The sequence below is a fragment of the Mustela nivalis genome (genome assembly GCF_964662115.1).
Source record: "Mustela nivalis genome assembly, chromosome: 16".
Lineage (NCBI taxonomy): Eukaryota > Metazoa > Chordata > Mammalia > Carnivora > Mustelidae > Mustela > Mustela nivalis.
This window is the reverse complement of record NC_139035.1, coordinates 45,809,501-45,825,162: the sequence shown is the minus strand read 5'-3', so window position 1 is coordinate 45,825,162 and position 15,662 is coordinate 45,809,501. Positions and strand designations below refer to the sequence as shown.

The 15,662-nt window shown below is 36.1% G+C and overlaps 1 protein-coding gene across 1 annotated transcript in view; it reads left to right on the top strand.

Annotated features, from left to right (window-relative positions):
* The window catches only part of LOC309849507 (complement factor H-like), a 36,893-nt gene extending 21,231 nt beyond the window's left edge, over positions 1-15,662 (top strand). The window contains exons 3-8 of the mRNA XM_082702174.1: positions 900-1,076; positions 1,822-2,004; positions 9,977-10,159; positions 11,115-11,288; positions 14,640-14,822; positions 15,249-15,662. Coding sequence (XP_082558300.1) covers positions 900-1,076; positions 1,822-2,004; positions 9,977-10,159; positions 11,115-11,288; positions 14,640-14,822; positions 15,249-15,445 — 1,097 coding nt within the window. The 3' untranslated portion in view covers positions 15,446-15,662. The remainder of the gene's footprint in view (positions 1-899; positions 1,077-1,821; positions 2,005-9,976; positions 10,160-11,114; positions 11,289-14,639; positions 14,823-15,248) is intronic.

Here is a 15,662-nt window from a genome sequence, read left to right as displayed (position 1 = left end):
AGGGATAATTTGCATATTCTGAAATTGAATCATCATAATCAACAGTTTATTAATAGATGATATACATTATAGTCCAATAAGAATAGATAGTTGTATGTTATAAAAATATTCAGGACACCTAGAATATGCCTAATTATGTGGCCTTGAATATGTTTCTTTATTTTGTTTCATGTTTCAGTTTATGGTTCAATTTTATTTCTTTACTAATATAATCAACATGATATAATATAAATTAAGGAATTTTAATACTGTCTTTAAACCATATTAGAAATACCTTACATGTGTTCTGGTTCTCCAATTACATTTACATGAAACAAAAACATCAACTATTAGTTGAGTGCAATTTTAAACTTATAGCATCACTTTTTTAATGCAAAAGAATACTTTTATGTTTTGACAGTACAAAACAATATCACATATTTTATAAATAAATGGAAGTTATAAAATTAGATCCAATACAAGCAAGTTGATGTTACAAATAAATTTTCAGGATACATATATTGTTATTCAATGCCTGAGTCCTCTATGAATTTAGAAGGTGTGTAACATCTAATATGGAATATTTTCCAAGGAGGAGGATTTAACTGATGCCCCTCTTTATATGTATTCATTTCCTCATTTTTTAAAAAAGATTTTATTTACTTATTTGACAAACAGAGATCATAAGTAGACAGAGAGGCAGGCAGAGGGAGAAGGGGGAAAGCAGGCTCCACATTGAACAGAGAGCCCAATGCGGGGCTTGATCCCAGAACCCTGAGATCACGACCTGAGCCGAAGGCAGAGGCTTAACTCACTGAGCCACCCAGGCGTACCCCCTCATTTTTATAAGACACATAAAATTTACTGTGGTGATGATTGATTAGATATTCTCACCAAATTATTTGACCTTTTCTTTATAGAAATAGAATGCAAGCTTCCAGAAGTAGAAGAAAACTTAATTGTTACCCCCAGAAAGGACAAATACAGAGTTGAAGATGTGTTGAAATTCTCCTGCAGATCAAGACTTAAAAGAGTTGGACCAGACTCAGTTCAATGTTATGACTTTGGATGGTCCCCTAACTTTCCAACATGTAAAGGTGAATATCTATCTTACAATTGCTAAAACAAGAATTAGGATTTGGATATCAGCCTTTTTTACCTCTTGATTTTCTGTTGGGTTTGAGTGTGTCTATAATCTAGTGCATTAAGCCAGGACATGTACTGGGTGGGTAGATCCTTCAGACTCCCTTAGTTAAGCAATTAATCTCCAATTGTTTCTTGAAATATGTAGTGAAAGTATGCATAGATACACATATGATGTCTCACATTCCTTTTGTTATTTTTCCTTTTGCCTACAGTTCCACCAATAATATTGGACACTTTGTATAGTATGCACCTCTCCTCAAGTTTCATTGTGTCTAAACGATATTCAAGCAACTTATTGTCAATTCAATCACATGTATGCTTTAATCAAAGTTAAAACATCTTGATCAAATGCCTCAAATCATGGCATTTTCTCAAACACTTCTAATAAAATGCTTCCATGAAATATGAATATTGCTGTAATTTACACAACCACATTTATTATCTGGTTTGCATACATCTTTAGAATAGCTAGATTATTAAACATATTTTCTGGGCCTAAATACACTTCCAATACACTCGTCCAGGGTAAGTAATAAAACTGGGAAACATGTTTCTGGTTTAACACCATTGTTTAAGAATGCTATAATAAATTATATTGTAAATTACATAAATTAATGTTAAAATTTTCTATTTTATGCATTATTAAGTTGTAGAATAGGTAAATTAACCATTATTTACACAGTATTTCTCTTCTAGAGCAAACAAAACAGTGTGCTCCACCTCCTCAACTCCTCAATGGGAAAGTTAAAGAAACACAAAAAGAAATCTATGAACACAATGATTTGGTGGAATATGTTTGCAATACTAGATTTCTGATGAAGGGTTTTAAAAAAATTCAGTGTGTTGACGGACAATGGACAGACTTGCCTATGTGTATTGGTAATGTATAAAAAATATTCATGTTTAAACAGGAATCAACACTCTCTGTATCCATATAAACACATAAATTGCATTTTGTAAGGAAACATACTTTTGTGAAATTTTCACAGAGGTGGAAGGTATATGTAGAGAGATACCTGAACTTCATTATGGCTCTGTTGTTCAGTCTTCTGCCTCTCCCTATCATCATGGAGATTCGGTAGAGTTCAATTACATGGAAGACTTTACAATGATTGGACACAAGTCAGTTACATATCTTAATGGAATGTGGATCCCACTTCCTCAATGCATTAGTGAGAAGACACTTCTCAAATTGACAGTCAATGAAATTTAACATTTTATTGTAAAAGCTATATTTGCGAACATATTTTTGAAATTGAGGTTTATTCTTGAAAATGACCTGGGTGGTAGGGGTACCTGGGTGGCTCAGTCAGATAAGCTTCTGCTTTCTGCTCACCTCATGATCTCAGGGTCCTGGGATTGGACCCCCACATCAAGCTCCCTGCTCAGCCGGGAGTCTGCTTCTCCCTCTCCCTCTGACCTTCCTTCTCATGCTCTCTCTCTTTCTCTCAAATACGTAAATAAAATCTTATTTTAAAAAAGTCAGTTCTTCAATTATAATGAAAGCAGACATTGCTTATAGCTCATTATATGTCTACAAATTAGCAATAGAATTTAATCAGTGTTTCTGTCCCTGATAGTAACACTGTTTTTAAGTACGAAGCTAAATTTTACTTATGGTTATTCATATGATTTAAATAGGAGTACTAATTGCCAGGAAAATAGAACTGTATTTGCATAAATACCACTTTTGTTTTTAGGTGGTACTCTTAATTTCAGGCCCTGGAAAAAGGAAGTTAATGTGCTGAGGGTGGATGGGCTGCAGGCCCTCTCAATCAGTAGGAGAACTCCGTCAAAAGAGGAAGTCAGCGTTAGACCAGGAAACCAATCTGATGGATGACTTCACTCAGGTTGATGTATGTAAATCATCCTGACCTTTGGATGACCAAGTCTTTTATGACTAACATGGAAAATATTGGGGACCCTTTTCATTTTTCTCTTGGAATGAGTTCTTTCCCAGAGTTTTCCTAAGTCCTACATTCAAAGAGAGCTCTGAGTGTCCCGTCTTACTTATTCATCAGATTTCTAGGCACTAATTGTTCCAAAGAGAAGGCAGGGCTTAGGCACACCGTCCATGAGAGCAGAGATTTACTACCTCTTTTGTTCATGATGTATTCCCAATACCCAAAAGACTGGCAGACATAGAGCACACGTTAAACAGGAGTTCGTTGAATGAATCATAAGTTTGGTTGTTTATCCTTACGTTTTTGCTGAACACATTCCCATTGGACGTACTGTCAGTCCTTCAAGACCAAACCTCATCTTTGTCCTCTTCTATCTCCACAAATGATCACCCCTTGTTTCACATCAGGGAAAACCCAAAGTTATAACAGGCATGAAAACGCTCAACTTTTCACTCTTATTCTAAATTATCTGCTTCAATTATTCTTATTTTCTGATCTCAGAGTTCGCCTTCCAAAGGTTAATCTATCTATATTCAGCTTAACATAATCCCCTTACACCTATCATAGCCCTTACTCCAATTTTCTTCATTCAGTATTAATATCCTACCTCCAGCTAGTCTAGCTGTTCACTCTTCTCCGAATGTTTATTTTCTCCTAACAAACAAATTCTTTCAGAAACCAGTCATAGAGCAATGAGAACAACCACCACCACTCCTTTTGTCCCTCAGTTACCATCACCTGAACATCTTGTTTTATCTCCCTCAACATTGTGGACAAGCCTTAAAAACAGGACTAATTCTCAGCCTCTAGTGTGTTTTGAATTAGTCTCCTTTGTTTTATTTTTTTATTACAAAATCATTACTTCTTTGGCTAACCATTAACAAATCATTAACAAAGACCTACATCAACTCATATTTTATCGAATGCAAAATGTACTTCGATCTGCACTGAATTTTGGAAATACGTATTTACATAAAAAGTTGGTATATTTAACTCAGAGTCAGTAAAAATGTACTATTGTAGCATTATAATGTTGAATTATAACGTGATCCAGTATATAAAATAGCTTTTCAAAGATTATAAGAATATAAACAGGAAGCAGGTTGGGGCTTATAGCACTCAATTACTTATTCAAAAATCTGTTCCTATTTTTTAGCCATCATGCAGAAGATCTACTTAAATATTCACATTCTGTAAGAGACGTCTTAGCTGTACTTTTCATATTGTATTACATTACCTTTATTGAAAAAATATATTTAAGCTAGCAATTTCATATATTCTACTTCCACAGATAAATGTGGGACCAAATGTAGTCAAGGTGATGACTGTTCAGTATATAGATCATCCTAAAAAGTGAGCCTCTTACACTTTTCTAATCCCCAAAGTGCAGGAGGTATTTATGATGGACATTGTCCCAGAAATATCCAGGACTGGACATAAGACTTACGTTCATACATAAGAGCCCATCTCATGGCATATGGTCAATAGTAGGCTGGTTGGTGAGATTTATGGGCTCAGATGTTTATTTCATTATACTATTGACTCTAAGCTATTTTTTTTATTCTTATTAGTCTTTTCAAGGGAATATTTTCATTTTATAGCAACTGATGAACTTGAAAAATGTAAATACAGCTTGAATAGAAAAGAGGTACAACCATTAAGTAAGACTGTATATGATCATAATGAGAAAGTAAGTTATAAATGCAGAGGAGCAGCAAAGCTGAAACTCTCAACATGCATAAATGGGCGATGGAACCCCGAACTAAGCTGCATAGATAAGCTCTTGTTTTCAAAAACTTACTCTATTTCTTCCTAACTTGTAATTTTAGTACTTTTGTGACTTTTAAAATTGTTTGCTTATGTATCACTACACATAATTTTTCAGCTGGGAGGAAATTCAGAAACTAGCCCAAACACTATTCCCAAGTATTAATTGCATCAGTGCCTTAGTCGGCTATAAAACAAAACCCAGAAACGTGGTGGCCTTAAATTAACATCCAATCAGGTAGCTGTAAGAATTAGCATTTGGGTTTTCTTTGAGGCTGAAGAGGGCACAAAGTTGGTGTCCCCCTCCTCCCCTTCAAGTTTCCGTTCCCAGAGAAGCCTCCAAATGTGCTGCAAATCTGAAGTCTGTCCCTGGAGCTGACATTCCAGGACAGGTAAATAGGCCTTTGCCACAGCAAGCCTGGGGGTGTGTTTCAGTCCACTGTCTGTGGAATGCCCTGGAGGTGGTAGCCTGCCACGAATAACCTCTCCAGGGTTACAGTCCTGTGGGACCCAGAAAGGCAAGCCCCTCTGGCCAGGAGAGCCAGGAGATCAAGGAGCGTCGCCTCTGTGGGCTGAGCATGCTTGCCAGCGTTAGCGAGGCAGCAGGAGAAGACAGAGCTCGGGCTCCAGGAGAGCCCTGGGCTGGAGTGCACCCGCGGGTGGTACCAAGGAGGAGAAAAAGTGTCAGCATCCCATGGCGGAAAGAGTCCCAACAGACCCCTGCCCCTCAAATAGATGTTTTAAGATTAGCAAATGAATCTCCTTCTCATGTGTCTAGGTGTTTTTCCAACTCCTCCTTTCACATGGTCCCCTGAGGTTCCTGACTCGCAGTGCCTGGGTGGCTCAGTGGGTTAAGTGACTGCCTTCCAATGTGGTCATGATCTCAAGGTCGGGGGGATCGAGCCCCACATCAGGCTTTCTGCTGAACTGGAAGTCTGCTTCTCCTTCTCCCTCTGCCTTTTGCTCCCCTTGCTTGTGTGGCTTGTGCTCTCTCTGTCAAATAAATAAATAAAATCTTAAAAAAAAAGAAATCTCAGTTCTCTGCAGCCCATTGGGTCTCCTGGGTGTGAGACCCTTTGGTTTTCAAAGTCAGGTGTTTGGGGGGGACTCATCTTGCTTTTGCCAGTCCCAGAGTTTGGGGTGCTGATGTGCAACACGGACCTCTCTCTGCTCAGGGAGAAGCTTGTGTGGGAGAACACCTGACTGTGTGTGGCCCTGCCAGGGGTGGGGTTTCTGTCCCTACTGGGTCTCTGACTCTCATACCCATCTGGAAGTGGCCTTTTCACTGTTTATTGTGAGGGAGCTATTCAGCTAGAGGAAATTGTTCCATATACACCTGTGAGTCTCTGGGAGGAGTGAGGTCAGTTTCTTCCTATGCATTTGTCCTCCCACCCGAATCGTGCACATTGATTTTATACTCTGACACTATACCAGTTGCATTATTCATTTTAGGTAGGTCATTATTCATTTTGTAGGTCTGTTGCAATTTCTATAAGCAATTATATCACTGAAAATACAAGATTTTATTTTTGCCGGTTCATATTTATTTACAGACTAGGACCTCTGGTAAACTGTTGAAACAAAGCGACGAAAACATACATCTTTGTCCCATTCCTGATCACTGGGAGAGGGTATTCAACATTTTACCACAAGTATAATGTCAGTTTAGGATTTCTGTAAATGCCCTTATCAGTTTAAGGAAATTGCCTTCTATTCTCACTTAACTGAGAAATTTTATGATCACCAATGTTGAATGTTTTTAAATGCTTCTTATGTATCTCTTGATATGATAATCTGACTTCCTTAATTCTGTTAATACAGTGAGGTATAGACATGAATCTTAGGATGTTGAACAAATCTCTCTTCCCTAGAGTTAACTCTACTAGATGGTGACATGTTATTCTTTCTACATTTTCATGTACTCAATTTGCTGATATATTTTTAAGTTTTACATCTATATGCATGGGGAATATAAATCTATAGTTACTTTTTCTTTAAATGCATCTCCCAAGTTTTCTTTTCTTTTCTTTTCTTTTTTAAAGATTTTATTTATTTATTTGACAGAGAGAAATCACAAGTAGATGGAGAGGCAGGCAGAGAGAGAGAGAGAGAGAGAGAGGGAAGCAGGCTCCCAGCCGAGCAGAGAGCTCGATGCGGGACTCGATCCCAGGACCCCGAGATCATGACCCAAGCCGAAGGCAGTGGCTTAACCCACTGAGCCACCCAGGCGACCCTCTCCCAAGTTTTCTTATTAGGATTATCGTAGCCTCATAAAACAAAATGAGAACTGCTTTCTGCTCCTCTGTTTTCTGAAAGTATTTATGTAATTTTATTATAACACATTATTATTTTATTATTTTTACCTTAAATGTTTGATAGACTTCACCCACAGTCGTCTGATACATAATTTGCTTTTTGGGGGGAAGTTTTTCTTGATGAAGAATTCAATTTGTTTAGTAAGTAGTGAAATATTCAGATTTTCTTCTTGTCTTTTGTCAATGCAAGGAAGTTGTATTTTTGAAGAATATCTCTCTTTTATCTAATTTATGAAGTTGATTGGTGTACAACTATTTTAATAGTCACTTAATATTCTATCTTCCTTTAAATAGTTTATTTGTTGGTATCACTTCTTTCATTCTTGACATTGATATTTGTTTCTCTCTTATACTTGATTACTCTTCCTGGGTTTTTTTTTTTCTTCAGTTTTATTAATATTTCCAAATAACCCATTTTAACACTTAGTTTTCTTCATTTACTCTCTCATCTATTTTTTAGCCTTACTAACATTCATGGTCTTTTCTGTTTTCTTTTTTCTATTTGTCTTTCTCAATTCTCTCTCTTCTGTGGACTTAACTGTTTTTTTTTAAATTCTAATTACGTTGGTTTTAATTTTATATTTCATTTCTTAAGGTAGAAAATTGAAACATGGATTTAAACCACCCTACTTTTTAAAGAGAAACTCCATTTTTCCCTCCAAGTACTACTGTAGCAGTCCAAAAATTTTACATGCACTTCATTTTCATTTAATTCTATCTGAAATGTTTCCTAACATTCCTTGTGATTTCTTCTTTAATCTGTCAGTTATTTACAGGGTTTTTTTTTTTTTTTTTTTTTTTTTTTTGCTTAATTTCCAGATTTTTTTTTCTAAATAGATTCATTCTCCTTCAAGACTTTTTTTGGTGGAGTGATTGCTGTACAAAGTACTGCAAAAAATAATGACAATAATAATAATAATTTTAAAAACTAGAAATAAAATAAATATAAATAATTAAGATACAAAAATATAAAGAAGCTTTTTTTTTTTGATTAGCAGAATAGTAATTTTGCCTTTAGGGAAATTTAGTTGCTAGACCAAAGTCTGGCAAATGTATCAGAGGAAGTACTAATTAAGATTATTAGTGCAGGGGCGCCTGGGTGGCTCAGTGGGTTAAGCCGCTGCCTTCGGCTCAGGTCATGATCCCAGGGTCCTGGGATCGAGCCCCGCATCGGGCTCTCTGCTCGGCAGGGAGCCTGCTTCCTCCTCTCTCTCTGCCTGCCTCTCTGCCTGCTTGTCATCTCTGTCAAATAAATAAATAAAATCTTTAAAAAAAAAAAAGATTATTAGTGCAGAAGTGGTTAAACATCAGATACAGAAGAAACTCTGTCCTTGATACTGCATTGAAAAAATATGCCAAGGGACGCCTGGGTGGCTCAGTTGGTTGGACGACTGCCTTCGGCTCAGGTCATGATCCTGGAGTCCTGGGATCGAGTCCCGCATCAGGCTCCCAGCTCCATGGGGAGTCTGCTTCTCTCTCTGACCTTCTCCTCGTTCATGCTCTCTCTCACTGTCTCTCTCTCAAGTAAATAAATAAAAAAAATCTAAAAAAAAAATATGCCAAGATATTTAGAACAAATAAGAAAAAGGTTTCTAATTAAATATAAAATACTTCTACACTTAGAAAATATGAGAAAGAGAAAATATAAGATAGAAATAGAAAATATTAGTTACATGAATGAATTGTATTCAGTCAAATATTTCTCTGCATTGACTACAAAATCTCGGGTAATTGAAGGGACTGACAAGACTTCCCCGTGTACAATCACATAAAGCCTTTGATGAAATAAACGCACTACAGCAGAAAGCAAAATCAAGGAATCATAAAGAGGTCCAAAGCCTCCCAGTAGAGCCATCCAGAGTCTTCCCTCAGTTTTGAACAAACATGCTTTGTCTTCAGATTAAGAGCTGCCACCATACATGTGTGGTATCTCAGTTCTTTGGGAGCTCAAACACAAGTTGACAGAGGAATCATGTGTCCCTGCTGGTCATGCAACTGAAGCCAGCCTGTCTGATCTGTTCAAGAGGGTGCATTTCATTAACCTTCCTACCTCTCAACAGTGTAGGTAAGCTAGGAAACAGTATCTCCAGAGAGTTTTGTAACTTTAAAAACACAGTTTAAGGGTGCCTGGGTGGCATAGTTGTTAAGCGTCTGCCTTCGGCTCAGGTCATGATCCCAGGGTCCTGGGATCCAGGCCCCACATCCGGCTCCCTGCTCAGCAGGAAGCCTGCTTCTCCCTCTCCCACTCCCCCTGCTTGTGTTCCCTCTCTCTCACTCTGTGTCTCTCTCTGTCAAATAAATACATAAAATCTTTAAAAAGCAAAACCAAAAACACTATAAATCATTAAGGATTTTTTCTTTTTCTTCTTAATTTTTTTCTTAGCCAAGAATCTGTAACTGATAATTGTCATTTGTTTCAATTTATATCAATTGATAATTGATCGTTAACTATATGTAATTCTTCCTCTGACTAATTAACTTCTATTCCACATCTTGTGAAGGTTTTAATCCAAGCACAATACATTTGATTATGGATATCAGTATTTATTTAGTGCCTCTTACTGCGTGGACAATTCAGTTAGAACCTCCAAATGGTTAGAAATTATTAAAATAAGTTTTACATAAATTATGCAAGATTTATCACAGAAAGAATAAAACAGTTACTACAAGACGGTGAGACTATAAGCCACATGTGATATATTAAAGTGCTCTACAAGCTGATGAGCATAACATGTTTAGATATAGACCATAATGTCATTATTTGATCACTAATGGTACATTACTACTGAGTTTCCTGTTTAATTATCTTTGTAATATGTTTAACTTGTGATTTTTAATCAAGAAATCTAATTTTAATATTTTTAGAAGTTAGCACGCAGCCGTGCCCCCCTCCACCTCAGATTCCCAATGCTCAAAATATGGCAACGACGGTGAATTATCAGGATGGAGAAAAAGTATCTGTTGTCTGTCAAGACAATTATATAATTCAGGGTGCAGAAGAAATTGTGTGCCGAGATGGAAGATGGCAGTCAATACCACGCTGTGCTGGTCAGTAGCCCATAACTTGCTTTATAACATTCTTCCAAATGAGGTTAACGCTCCTCTGTGCTTTGTGTAAAGGAACAACATGAAGGCCTTTCTCTAGATCTGTTTCACTTTACCTCAAAGCAGTAAATTACAAACTAAGTATATAAATCAATCAGTATTCTTTCTGCTGTGAAATGAACAGACAACAGCTTTGGGTTATTGTGAAAATACCATAGAAAATTTCTGCTTCCGCCTATTTTACTCCTCATAATGAACAGGACAAGAATGAAAGGGGCATAGCAAACAAGTAGATAATAGCACAGATTTTATGGAGATATATATGCTTGCAAGTTTCAAATGTTTTTCAGTTTTTCAGTATCTAATTTGTCCAAGTTATCCTTATTTTAAAACCCCAAGTGGTATTTGATTGCACTTTTCAATTTATACACTGTATCTATACCTGACCCTTTGATCTCTCTTCTTCATACAGAATAACTTGGGTGTCCTCATCTCCTGTTTGGATCTTCAGTTAATCATCTTCTCCTTTCAACTCTAGTACTCTTTAAAGTGTGTTAATTCTTCATTTATTGTCTAAGGAGGTGCCTACTGTGTTTGTTTTTCTAAGGGCCTAAAATCACATTCATAAACAGGATGACTGCAAGCCAAAATTTGACATCAAATGATTTTTCACTATTATTTTCTTGTGGTGTACAAATTCATATTGAATTTATATAATTTTTAATATTGATTTTACTAAAAATGGGAAATGTCCAGAAAGATTCTCATTTTCATAGGAGCTTAAATCTTATCAAAAGATATTTATCTCCTTTTCTTCAATCTTATATGTAGATTTCCTAAATTGGCACTCTTTCATGACAGATTAAGTGTTGATTTTAAATCTCCCTTATCCCGTTCATTGATTTGCTACTCAAAATGATCATTACATTAGAGATGCTATTTTTTTCTTTCTATTCAGCTATTTCCTGTGAGAATCCACCCAAAGTGGAAAATGCTATTATACTAAATGAGAAGCCTAGGTATCTACCTGGTCAGACTGCACGTTATGAATGCATCAAACCTTTTGAATTGCTTGGGGAAGTAGAAGTGACATGTTTAGACGGGTATTGGTCACAACCGCCTCGGTGTGCAGGTAAAGTATCTTATTTCCCCTCGGGTTTTAGAGACTATATTAGGGACTAAATATGTCAATATAAATAAATATAGTGACATAGTTCTTATGGAATCTTTTTTTCATCTCAAATAAAATGGTGGTGCTTAAAATACAATTTTTTTTCTTTTTGTGGACTGCATAGTGATAATATATATTTATTTTATGAAAGATTTGACCACATTAGGACAGTTGGAGTCATGGAAAGTTCTCTCTCTTTCTCCCTCTCTCTTTTTTTTTTTTTTCTTTTAAGAGAGAGAGCACTTGAGTGTAAGCAGTGAAGTGGGGAATAAGGGGAGGGAGAGAGAGAATCTTTAGCAGATGCCACACTGAGTTTGGAGCCCAACACTTGATCTTATGACCCTGAGAGTATGACAAGAGCAGAAATCAAGAGTCAGGCATTTAATTGACTGAGCCACTCAGGCACCAAGAAAATTCTCTATCTTAAGTGTTAAGAAGCTCAGTTATTTCCTGAGGAATAAATGTACTAAACATATGTTGGGGGGTGGGGCCTATTTCACTTTGAGACACACAATCAATCAGCAGCTGGGGCATATCATGCAATGTGATATAAATTTGGGCTTCTTCAGCATGTGGACTATAAAAAGGTAGGTTTCTAGCTGAGGTCAACCAGAGAATTCATATTTATAGGAAAAAACTCTGAGAACCTAGTCATAACACACTCCAGTATTTAGAGTTTTGGAAATATTATAGGAGGAGATATTATAAGGAGATAGAAGTATTATAAAGAGGAGATATTATAGCTGGTTGTTTTTCAAATCAAATTTTGCCTGGTATATATATTTTCCAGTCTTTTACTTGAGCCCACGTATGTTTTCACACTGAAGTTAGTTTCTTTTAGTTGCCATACACTCAGCTCTTGTTTGTGTGTCCACTCTGCCACGCTCAGTCTTTTAACTGAAGAATTTAAACCATTTACAGTTTGAGTAATTATTGATAGATTAATGGCTGTGTCAGTGATTTTGTTATTTGCCTTGTGTTTCTTTCCTCTGTTTCTCACTCATTTCCTTTTTTGCTAATTCAGTGGTTTTTTTGGGGAATATTTTTAAATAATCTCATTTTCATGTGTCTTTATTGTTTCGGTGCATATTTCTTTGTATAGTTTTATCCATGGTTGCTCAAGGTATTAAGATGCACATATATAGCTTGGCACTTCTCCCCTTCTTTTTGACATTTTACCACTTCAAGTGATGAGGAAAACTTACTTCCACTTAGGGTCCATTTACTCACCCCACATTTTATTTTATTTTATTTATTACTTATTTATCAAGATAAAAAGGGGTGGGTATTGGAGTTTTAGAAGGAGGAGAGAGAAAATCTTTAGGAGATTCCATGCCCAGTTTGGATCCCGAAACAGGGCTCAGTTTCACAACCCTGACATCATGACCTGAGCTAAAGTCAAGAGTGGACACTTAACCAACTGACTGAGCCTCCCAGGCACCCATGAGATCCCCACAGTTCAAACATAAGTGTCTGAAATATTTCTTCTACATATATGGAGCACCATATCAAATGATATAATGTTCCACAAACACCAAACCTGACAAACTCCTTAGGAAAAAGAAAGTCCATCATATTTACCCTTATTTCTTCAGTCCATTGTTTTTGATTCCTTAGTGAAGTCTCAGTCCTTGCTGTGTTATCTTTTCCTGATATCTGAAGAATCCCTTTAGCAATTCTTTAAAGGCAGATCTGCTGGAGATAAATACGCCATTTCCCTTTGTCTCAGAATATCTTCTTCTCTCCCTTAAACCCCAAAGGATACTATGACGGGAGAAAGCATTCAGGGCTGACAGTTCTTGTCTTCTAGCACTTGAAAAATGTTGTCACTTCTTTCTGCTTTGAAGGTCACAGAAGAGGGCCCCACTGACATTTGAATCCTTTCTCCCTTATTAGTTTGCATAGTTTCAATGTCGCTGCTTTTGATATTTTTTCTTTTCCTTTCCTTTTCCTCAGTTTAATTATGGTGTATGTTGGTATGAATTTTGGGGGGTTTGTCCTGTTTGGCTTTTTCAATATGAATGTTCATGCCTTGTAAAAATTTGGTAAACTTTCAGTCCATTTTTTTTTTTTTTTACTTGCAAAGCATTTAATTAAGAACTTATATCTAGAATAAATAAAGAGCTCCCAAAACTCAATGATAAGATAATTTTTAAAAAGGGCAAAAGGATGTAAAAAAGATATACCAATGGCAAATAAGAACACACAATGATGCTCAAGATCATTAGTTATTAGGGAAATGCAAATTAAAACCCTAAATAAGATACCATGCCTACTAGATTAGGATTGGGGGAGGGAGGAACAATACAAATTTCTTTTTTTTTTCTTTTTTTTTAAATTTTTTCAATTTATTTATTTTCAGAAAAACAGTGTTCATTATTTTTTCACCACAGCCCATTTTTTTGAGAGTTTTTTGGTTTTGTTTACAATCTATTTTCAAAGTGAGTCATTTATATTCTATAGTCAAGTTTATTTAGCCTTCTGTCATCCGTAATCCATAATTGAGTCCATCCAGTGGGTTTATTTGATTAATTCCACTATTATATTTTTCAATAATGTAATTCCAACTAGATTTTTAAAAACCATCATCAAATGATGCCAATATCTACATCATCTCAGTGTTGTGATCTATTGATTATCTTTTCTCTTCTGAAATTTTTCCAAGTCTGTGCTATGATGAATGGTTTTCAATTGTATTTTAGAATTTTGGGTGTTATATTTTAAGACTCTAGATTTATTGAAATTTCTTATTTATCAGGCCTCCATTACAGCAGAGTGCAAGTCTAGGCTTCCCACTTGGCCTCCACTGACACCATGGAAAGTAGTGAGGTGTCTTGTTTTCTGACTGTGGCTGGAAGTCATGGCTCCACTCTTGACTGCTGATCCACATGGGGAGAGGGCTGGCCGAGGTTTCTTCTAGGAGATTCTTCAGGAGTAATTCAAGTTTTGTAAAAAAAAAAAAAATCTGTCTTGCTAGAATACTCCTTTCCTGAGCCTTTGACTAAAGACAGCAGTGTATGCCTTCTACTCAGGTCATGATCTTGGAGTACTGGGATGGAGCCCCACATCAGGCTCCGTGCCCAGAAGGGAGGCTGATTCTCCCTCTGCCTCCCCATCTTGGCTTGTGCTCTCTCTGTCTCCCTGACTCTCTCTCTCTCAATAAATACATAAAATCTTTTTTTTAATAAAATAAAATTTATTATATGAATCATTTCTGAAAGCGGAAATCACAAGTCTTGATATTGCTTTTTTAATTTGCTTTATTTTAACCTGTTTTTCTTTGGTCTTTCAATAAATCAAATATTTTTTTAGAACCTACTGGAAAATGTGTGTCTCCTCCATCTATTGACAATGGAGACATTACCTCATTCCCACTACTAACATATGCTCCGGGATCGTCAGTAGAGTACAAATGTCAGGCCTACTATGTACTTCAGGGACCCAGCACCGTAACATGCACAAATGGAGAGTGGTCATCACCACCAAAATGTTTAGGTAAATATTTCACTATTCTCATGGATCCTGGGAAAATCAGTATAATAGATGCTTTGCTGTTATTAATAGACTTGTCATGGGTTAACAAACATTCATTGAATGCTGACTACCAAGTACTAATGTGTAACAAAATAAAGTTGGAAGAAAAACCTCTGTTTCAAGCAAAAGATCCTTTAATGAAAGAATTTGATTTCATTGATACTATGAATCTTTGATTATAACATTTAATTATCACAGCTTAAACATAGCACCTCATTTTGCATCACTCACCATTTAAAGTGTTTAAAATGGACATGATGGTCTTTCAATGAGTTGGTTTGAAAAAGGTTTTGGAAATGAAGCTCTGGACCAGTGTAGAAGATTCTACCTGAAAGTCTGAAATTCCGTTTTCAATGTTTTATGTTCTTTTTTTTTTTTTTATATTAGCGCCCTGTGCAGTATCAGAAGAAATCTTGAGAAGACATAATATAAGATTTCGATGGTCTAATGAGAAAAAAATATATTCTATGACAGGGGATATAGTTGAATTTGACTGTCTTCATGGATATCGTAGAAAGACACCAATGCATACATTCCGAGCCATATGTCAGGATGGGAAACTGTTATATCCTGAATGTGAATAAAGCAATCATTAAGATGCAGTCCTAAAATTAAAATATGTACATTTACTCAGAATTTTTCATTCTCAATCCAATTCTCAGTTTATTTTTTCAAGTATTGTGTAACTCACTTATATTCATAAATCAGAATTTGTATTGAATATTATGTGCATGATGTGATGATAATCAGAGGGATGAATAAATCACTTCTTAAAAGCACCTCATTAAAACTTGGCCAACC